General features: G+C 36.0%; 1 protein-coding gene across 1 annotated transcript; it reads left to right on the forward strand.

The window, feature by feature from the left end:
- The first annotated feature begins 1,831 nt into the window (after window positions 1–1,831).
- Window positions 1,832–7,167, forward strand: LOC119690089. The gene is made up of 3 exons (XM_038105084.1): window positions 1,832–2,089; window positions 2,306–6,083; window positions 6,380–7,167. The coding sequence occupies exons 1-3, from the start codon at window positions 1,832–1,834 to the stop codon at window positions 7,165–7,167; spliced, it is 4,824 nt and encodes a 1,607-aa protein (XP_037961012.1).
- The last annotated feature ends 2,307 nt before the right edge of the window (window positions 7,168–9,474 follow it).

Raw genomic sequence — 9,474 nt, forward strand, 5'->3', positions numbered from 1 at the left:
CATGTGGTAATTAAGTCTACAGTAAGAAGTTCAGTGTAGATTTTAATATCGTTTCTGGTAAGGCCAAGGACAGCATCAACTTTAATGTGATCAGGATCAATGAATCTTATTGACTGTCGCATGCCTGTTTGGGCTCTCCAGTGTTCAAGTAGATGTTGTTTCTCCCGTTCACATAATAAGCTATTTGTGAAGCTATTTGTTACCCCGCAGAAGGGCTCTGGATCAATGAAAGGAGTACATGCACCCTTCTTTGCTAGGGAGTCTACTATTTCATTGCCCTCATCCCCTTCGTGTCCCGGTACCCACATAAGAGTAACATAGTTCCTCGATGCTAGGGTATTGAGAAGTTGAAAGCATTCCCAGACCAACTTTGATTGGAATAAGAATTTTGCTAAAGATTTTAGAGCTGCTTGACTGTCTGAAAGGATGCAAATTTTGGTACCTCGGGTGCCCTTTGGTATGCATTCTCTTGCACATAGCTCTTGTTATGTCAGCCTAGATGGTTTGTTGTAATATTTAAATGCCCTGCATGACAAGGTGGCAAGTCCGGTATGCTCGACGGTTTTGGGGTTGGGTTCTTGGCTATTAAGTCCTACTGCTGACATCTAACAAAAAAAAACATTCCATGACTTGCTTTTATTCAATTAAGTAACTAACAAATAAACTATACTTCCAATTCAATGCTTAACTACATTCTCTTCAGATGTATATATTTTTTTTTTCTATTACCAACTATGGATTTAGTTCAAAGTTGTTTGCGGTAATGAGACACTCCAACTGCAGACGCTCCGTTTTTATCTAAATTTAAATCTAAAATTTAAAGAAACAAATTTAAATAAGTACACACAAAGATTAAATAATAAACGTACACTCTAGTTGTCGCGATCCGTGTCAGCATAAGTGCGGTTTATATGTTTAAATTACAAAATATATTGCTGAATTTTAATTTTATTAATAAAAAAAAAAAAATCAAAACAAATTAATCAAAAGCAATAAAATTATTAGTTACTAATACTTTCAAAACAGCTGATAGAGACAGCATTTGTTTGTTTATTCTTTAACGAAAGTTGCAATTTATAAAAGTGGCGTTGCCACAGTGTATATTTTTAATTCTTTTGTAAAAATTTAATATTCTATATATACACTGTTAAATCTCCTTAAGGTAAATCTTGGTTGTAATATCTACATAAAAGACTTCATCTACTTAACGTTGTCAAACACTAGTAATCAGCTGTTTGGCAACAAAAGGATTAGGGACATGAGAGCAGCTTCTGTGTTGGTTTTAAGCTAACAAACTTCCTCTTTTTGGTTGAACAGTGATACGAGTAACAACATTTCAAAATAGCACATTTAACAATAAATTTCCAAAATACCTGAAAATAAATAAAGACACATAAAATACAGATAAAATATTTGAAGTTGCTTTTTTTTATTTCACATTTGATTATTGAGGTAAACTACGAGTTTAAGTGCTCGGCAGTTTTACAATTAATAAAATACAAAATATATCATCCAACGCGTGCATGTGCGTGTTGGAAGCTTGATATAACCACTTGGAAATTACTAAGAACAAACGCGTTCTTAACATTTTACTTAACATAACCATTTGGAATTTACTAAGAACAAACGCGTTCTTATCATTTTTGGTGACCCCGACGTGATTGCAGCATTAACAGGATCATCACTTGGTGCGTAATCTACGGCAGCTAAGAACTTGGTGCATGTACACATAACGTGATTGCATTAAGACATGTGATCAATTGTATTCAGTCAAAGTTCATCTGGTACCAACTGTTAATTTCATACAGGTATTAATTTTTCACGTAAAAAAATGGCAACCATTGAAGGAGATAAGAAACAAGAAGGGAACAAGCCTGTGTCGACCAAAGACAAAACCGTGACAGAACCGTTACGGAATCAAAGGGCGCTGATTCGCGTCATTGAAAAGACCATGAAGGAAATAGAATCAACATTTGAAGAACCACAACAAGAAGTGGTTTACAGGACAAGTCTGGCACAGCTGGAAAATTATCTCAGCAAGTTAGAACAAAACAATGATATAATATGGAACTCCACCACTGCAGACACGGTAAAGGACTACAGTTGGGATGTGTTTTTTGAAATAGAAAGAAAACAACACAATAAATTGATGTTAATAAAATCAAAGCTAAAATTGTTAAATTCTAGTGATGGTATCTCAGAAAATACAGTAACATTGCAATCAGTAAAATTGTCACAAATTACGCTTCCAAGTTTTGACGGAAACCCATTAATGTGAGTACAATTTCGCGATTTGTTTTTACAGCTCATTGACGAGCAACCATTTAAACCAATGCAAAAAATGTTTTATTTAACCACCAATTTAATCGGTGAACCGAAAAATCTAATCAAACATTTGCCAGCTTCAACAGAAAATTATGCCACAGCATGGCAAATTTTAAGATCTCGATACGACAATAAACGTCTACTCATCACAGCGTTACTCAACAAGTTGTTAAGCCAATCGTCTTTAACTGTGGAAACTTCATCAGGTTTAAAATCGCTGAATGATGTCACTAAGGAGTGCATTTTGGGCTTAAAGGCACAGGGTATTCTAATAGAACAATGGGATGCAATATTGGTGCACCTCACTTTAAAGAAATTAGATAGAGGAACTCAAACAGCATTTGAACAATCTCTAAAGGATAATCGTTCACTCGTGTCGTTTGAAGAACTTCTACAGTTTATTGAAAGCCGATTTCAGTCACTGGAGGCTTTCGGCAGAGGATTCAACGTAAAGGTCTTAAACACATCGAGAGTAGTTGTTGCAACAAACGAAGGATCAAATTACGAAAAACTATGTCCAGCATGCAAGAATGACCGTCACCCATTGTACACGTGCAAGTCATTCATACAAGAACTTCCCACTAAAAGATTTCAGTTAGTTAAACAAATGCGGTTGTGCATTAATTGTTTAAAGTTTGGTCATTTTGCAAGAGAATGCTCGTCAGGCAATTGTAAAATATGCAATAAAAAACACAATTCTCTTTTACATCTGGATGATGCAACATGCACTAACCCAAATAAAATAACAAATTCGAGTAAGTCAATAAGCCTGATCTCCAATTATAACAATTACAACAAGAGTTATGTTGTATTGGGAACAGCACGCGTAATAATACGAAGCAATAAAGGCATCAAGGTTGAATGTAGAGCATTATTAGACTCCGGTTCACAAGTAAATCTTGTAACGGAAAGACTCATCAAAAAACTAGGAGAAAATCCAATGAATGTATCCGCATGCATCGAAGGTATTGGACAAAGGAAACAAAATGCTCAAAGGCGAGTAAATTTGGGTTTTAGTTCCAAAATCAATGAATATGCCGCAAGAGTGGAAGCGTACGTGTTACCAAGTATCGTGTCTGATCAACCAAGCATGCAGCTCGACATTTCAAATTGGGACATACCGAGCAATATTAAGTTGGCTGATCCTTGCTTTCACCAAAAGGGTAATATTGATCTCTTACTGGGGGCAGAATTTTCACATGAACTGCTGTCGATCGGACAGATTAAAATTGGCAATAATCTTCCAATATTGCAAAATACGTTACTGGGCTGGATTGTGATAGGAAAAATAACTGACAACAATTTAGGTGTGCAGATGCAAACATGCGGCATTTGCTCGGACGATGAAGAACAAATAGAAAAGGTGATAGAGAAATTTTGGCAACTCGATGAAGCATCACCTACAAATAAAAACTTAACTCAGCAAGAAGAGTTGTGCGAATCGCATTTTATAAACAATGTACAAAAAACAAACCATGGTCGATTTATTGTGAGATTACCGTTTCAACAAAATCCATCAATTCTCGGAGATTCTCAAAACACAGCGATAAACCGATTTTATGCCCTAGAAAGAAGATTAAGCAAAGATGAAGCAGTCTGGAAGCAGTATGTAGAATTTATGGATGAGTACGAAAAGTTGGCCCACATGAGCAAAATTCATATCGAGGACATCACATCACATTATTTGATCCCACATCATTGTGTAATTCGACCTACCAGTAGTTCAACAAAATTGAGAGTAGTGTTTGATGAATCGTGCAAGACCAGCAACGGGTTATCATTAAATGACATATTGTTAACAGGCCCAAAAATTCAGAGTGACTTGTTTTCCATTTTACTTCGTTTCAGATGCCCCAGATTTGCATTTTGCACAGATATTGAAAAGATGTATAGACAAATCCTTATACATCCAAATGATAGAAAATACCAAATCATTGCGTGGAGAAGATCGCCTAACGACCCATTGCAGTTTGACCAATTAAATACAGTAACTTATAGCACAAGGTCAGCGCCATATCTGGCTACGAAGTGTTTGCAGCAACTAGCAAAAGACAAATCAACTAAATACCCGCTTGGAGCCTTAGCAATTATAAATGATTTTTATGTGGACGATTGTCTTAGTGGATCAGATAGTCTTGACACAGCTTTAGAAATACAACGTCAACTTCACGATTTATTGGAATCAGCTGATTTCAAATTGCGAAAATGGTGTGCTAATAATCCTTTGCTGCTTCAAGGCATAGCAAAAGAGGACCAAGAGGTCGATTTAGATTTCAGCAATGAAGACCAAGCATTAGTCAAAACATTAGGATTATCGTGGCAACCAAAGCGTGACAAATTCAGCATAAGGATTGATTTAACCCCATCTAAGCGAATAACAAAAAGATCGATAACTTCTAGTTTAGCAAAAATATTCGATCCCCTGGGTATTTTGGGTCCAGTGTTAGTAACAGCAAAAATACTAATTCAAGATCTGTGGCAACTCAACTTATCATGGAACGAAGCTGTACCGAGTGAAGTACATACCAGATGGATTAATTTCTGTGACGAGTTAAGGTCATTGCACCATTTTCAGATAGATAGGCATATTTTTGGACACCAGATTACTTCATCGGTGCAACTCCATGCATTTTGTGACGCTTCCGAAAAGGCTTATGGAGCAGCTATATACATTCGAGCAACACTGAAAGATGGACGCTTGATCAATCGACTGCTATGCTCTAAATCTCGGGTCGCCCCAATCAAAAAGCAAACCATTCCACGATTAGAATTGTGCGCTGCTCTTCTAGGAGCCACATTAATGAATAGGGTAAAGGGCGATCTAAATTATAAGACAGAATCATATTACTGGACTGATTCTGAAATTGTACTCTACTGGATTAATTCATTGCCAGCAAAACATCAACAAATTGTAGCAAACAGGACTGCGGCCATTCAAGACTTATCCGCACCAAGTCAGTGGCGACATGTAAGTTCAAGACTAAACCCAGCAGATACCTTATCACGCGGCATCAAACCATCTCAATTGCAAACTCATAATTTATGGTTCTATGGTCCTATGTTTCTACATGGTCGTGAAGATATGTGGCCAGAAGAATTTAATAAAGCCCTATGCAATCAGCCAGACAACGCCGAGTTAAAAGAAACTTCGCAGAAAGTGATGCTAACAGCAACCGAAGATGATACTGAATGGATATACAAGGTAAACCACAGAAATTCTTTCAACACATTCCTTCACATTGTTGGTTATGTGCTACGGTTCATAAGGCGTATTAAGCGACTTCAATTTAATAATCATACCAATGATTTACATCCGGAAGAGTTAGAAGAATCACTTAGCTACATCGTGAAATGCATTCAGGCTGTTGAATTCAAGGAAGAGGTAATTGATTTAAAGCATCGCAAACTGGTGAAAGCATCTAGCTCGTTAGCTGCATTGACGCCGTTTTTAGATAAATATGATATCGTTCGGGTCGGAGAAAGATTAGATGCATCAAATCTGACATATAATGCTAAACATCAAATGCTCCTCCCACACAATGACTGCATAGTTAAGCTATTAATGAAGAAAATTCACGAAGAAAACATGCATTGCGGTGGCCAAGCATTATTGGCAGCGACACGGCAAAAATTTTGGCCGATCAAGGGGAAGGTAATGGCATGGTCCATCGTACAACACTGTATTCGTTGTACAAGGTGTAGACCTGTAACTTTCAATCAAATCATGGGAAATCTTCCACATGCTCGAGTCCATCCAAGTAGGCCATTTCTTAACACGGGAGTCGATTTTTGTGGACCAATTTGGGTACACTACAAAGTAAGAGGAAAGCGACCGCACAAGGCATATATTGCTGTTTTCTGTTGTTTTGCCACCAAGGCAGTACATTTGGAGCTGGTAAGTGACCTAACTACCGACGCATTTATTGGATCAGTTAAACGTTTTGTTGCGAGGCGTGGGCATTGCCAAAATATATTTTGTGACAATGCAACTAATTTTGTTGGAGCCAATAACAAACTGAATGAACTGGTAGAACTAATTTACTCAAAAAATCAGTAGAAGTAATTGAAAGAGCGTGCAGTAATAAAGGTATTAAATTTAACTTCATTCCTCCTCGTACGCCTCACTTCGGAGGACTCTGGGAAGCAGCAGTGAAGTCGGCGAAACATTTACTTGTGCGCAGCGTTGCCACAGTATCCTTAACGTGCGAAGAGTTAGAAACAGTTGTTATTGAAATAGAGTCGATTTTAAATTCAAGACCGATTACTCCAATGTCGAATGATCCAAATGACTTTGAAGCACTTACGCCAGGCCACTTTCTAATTGGTGAAGCTCTTACAGCACCAGCAATTACAACCACACCAAATTTAAAGACATCATTACTAATGAGGTGGAAATTGGTGTCCCACATAAAACATGAATTCTGGAGACGGTGGAACTCTGAATATCTAAATGAGCTACAGTACCGACATAAATGGCGAGAAGAATGCAAAAATTTGCAAGAAAACACTTTAGTCATCATGAAGGATGGAAATTTACCTCCTCTTCAGTGGGCATTGGGTCGAGTAATCAACATACATAAGGGTACTGACGGAATGGTACGTGTGGTCGATGTTAAAACAGCATCAGGTATTGTGAGACGTGCCATACATAATTTGGCTCCACTTTTTTCTGAAACCAACGATAGTGAAGATGACAAGATACCACCAATACAACCCAAAGAAACAACAAAACAACAACTGATACCATCAAAAAGGCCTATAGAGGTACCAAATTTATCGGTTAGTAGTATCAATCATTTCGGACGCAATTCGAAGGTATCCAAACGATCGAGCAACTGCTGACACCAAAAATCTGGGGAAGACAAAACATGATGTAAAATTTTTAAATAATATAAGTACACAGTTATCTGATGAGGCGTCCAGCGATGTACTTCAGTCTATGATTCATCAACGTAATATTTAATATGGCTTAAATTCACTTATAAATTTAAATTTAAATTTTATAAATACATTCAAAATTTTTGAATTACTGACCAATAAATTAATTGTAACTAATTGAAATTATTAAAATTCACATATGAAACTTTTAATTGTTCTTAAACTTAATAACAAAAAATGTTAACAATGCTTTTTACTATTTTGACAGTTGAAAATCATGTGCAATTTAAGATGTAAACCAGCAAAAAAAACAACAGAGAAGCAAGCTCTCATGACCTAGATCAACTTGTTTATTTGAAATTAAGGTGCAGTTATGCCATATCAATTGCAGGCATGCATTTTATCGTACTTTTAGTTAAATTATTCAAATTTTTCAAATAATTCAACGCGGGAGAGGATGTTAAATCTCCTTCAGGTAAATCTTGGTTGTAATATCTACATAAAAGACTTCATCTACTTAACGTTGTCAAACACTAGTAATCAGCTGTTTGGCAACAAAAGGAGAATGAAGTAAGCTTTAAGCTAGATTAGGGACATGAGAGCAGCTTCTGTGTTGGTTTTAAGCTAACAAACTTCCTCTTTTTGGTTGAACAGTGATACGAGTAACATCATTTCAAAATAGCACATTTAACAATAAATTTCCAAAATACCTGAAAATAAATAAAGACACATAAAATACAGATAAAATATTTGAAGTTGCTTTTTTTTATTTCAAATTTGATTATTGAGGTAAACTACGAGTTTAAGTGCTCGGCAGTTTTACAATTAATAAAATACAAAATATATCATCCAACGCGTGCATGTGCGTGTTGGAAGCTTGATATAACCACTTGGAAATTACTAAGAACAAACGCGTTCTTAACATTTTACTTAACATAACCATTTGGAATTTACTAAGAACAAACGCGTTTTTATCATATACTATATAATCAGTGATCATCAAACTAAAAAATTTATTTCTTTTAAAATCTAATTTTTTATGAACAATTGTAAAAGTAATATACGAAGACATTCACTAATAAATGAAAATGGCCTAAATGGCTACATAACGTTTAATGCAGAAGACAACCTATAAACAAAACTATAGGTAAATCGAAAACCGAAATAAACATTAAAAAAACCGCTAGTGAGATTGCTATAGCAAATAAAATTAAATTAATTAGTAATAAAAATAATAATTTAAACATAACTTCTCCAAACGAAATTAACATGTCCACAAACACCAGCCACACTAATGACAAAAATAATGAAGCTCTTAATAAAAAAATGAGAGAATTAGAAGTCTTATGCGGCAAACTTCATCAAGAAATTATCCAACTCAAAAGTGAAAACCAAAAATTAAGGTCGGAACTTGAAAAACAATGCTCCGAAAGAGCAAACCACCATAACTTTCGAAACAGACGAGGAAGAGCTTGCTCGAGAAACCGACTGGATCGTTAAAAAAAATAATCAAAGAGCCTCAAAAAAGCGCAAAGCTACTACATCTCCAAGTGTGTCACCAATTCTCAACAATGTGACACAAAAGCATTCTAATGAAACGGAAAAGACATCAACCAAGCTTCGTCCACCTCCAATTATGGTAACTGTCTCTGATAATTACAATCACATAAGAAAAATTATTACAAAGAAAAGCAAAAATAAATATTTGCTGAAACTAATGAATAACGACTTATGTAAAATTAGCACTTTCGATGGTAACGATTATCGGGAAGTAACTCGAGCTCTATATGAAGCAAACCTCTCATGGCACTCTTATGAACATAAACAGCTTAGACCAATAAGAGTTATAGCAAAAAACCTGCATCACTCATGCGACCCTGAAGATATTGTATGCGACCTTGCAGAAAAGGGTTTTAAAATTGTCAGCGCACTTAATAAGCTACAATTTAACACCAAGAAACCACTGGATATGTTCATCTTAACCTTTGAGTCAGTAGAAGATACGAACAAAATCCATAAAATCAAAGAAATCTTAAATACAATAGTATCTATAGAAACAATAAAACCCTCTAAACTTATCCCGCAGTGCACCAAATGTCAATCTTTTAACCATACCAAAAACTACTGTCAAAAGCAGCCTAGGTGTGTGAAATGTACAGGTAAGCATGAAACTATAAATTGTGAAAAACCCGATGATAGTCACCCAAAATGTTGCAACTGTGGGGAGCAACACCCAGCGTCATATCGCGGTTGTGTAGTCGCAAAGGAACT

The sequence above is a fragment of the Teleopsis dalmanni genome, chromosome 1 (genome assembly GCF_002237135.1).
Source record: "Teleopsis dalmanni isolate 2A chromosome 1, ASM223713v2, whole genome shotgun sequence".
In the NCBI taxonomy this organism is placed as follows: Eukaryota; Metazoa; Arthropoda; class Insecta; order Diptera; family Diopsidae; genus Teleopsis; species Teleopsis dalmanni.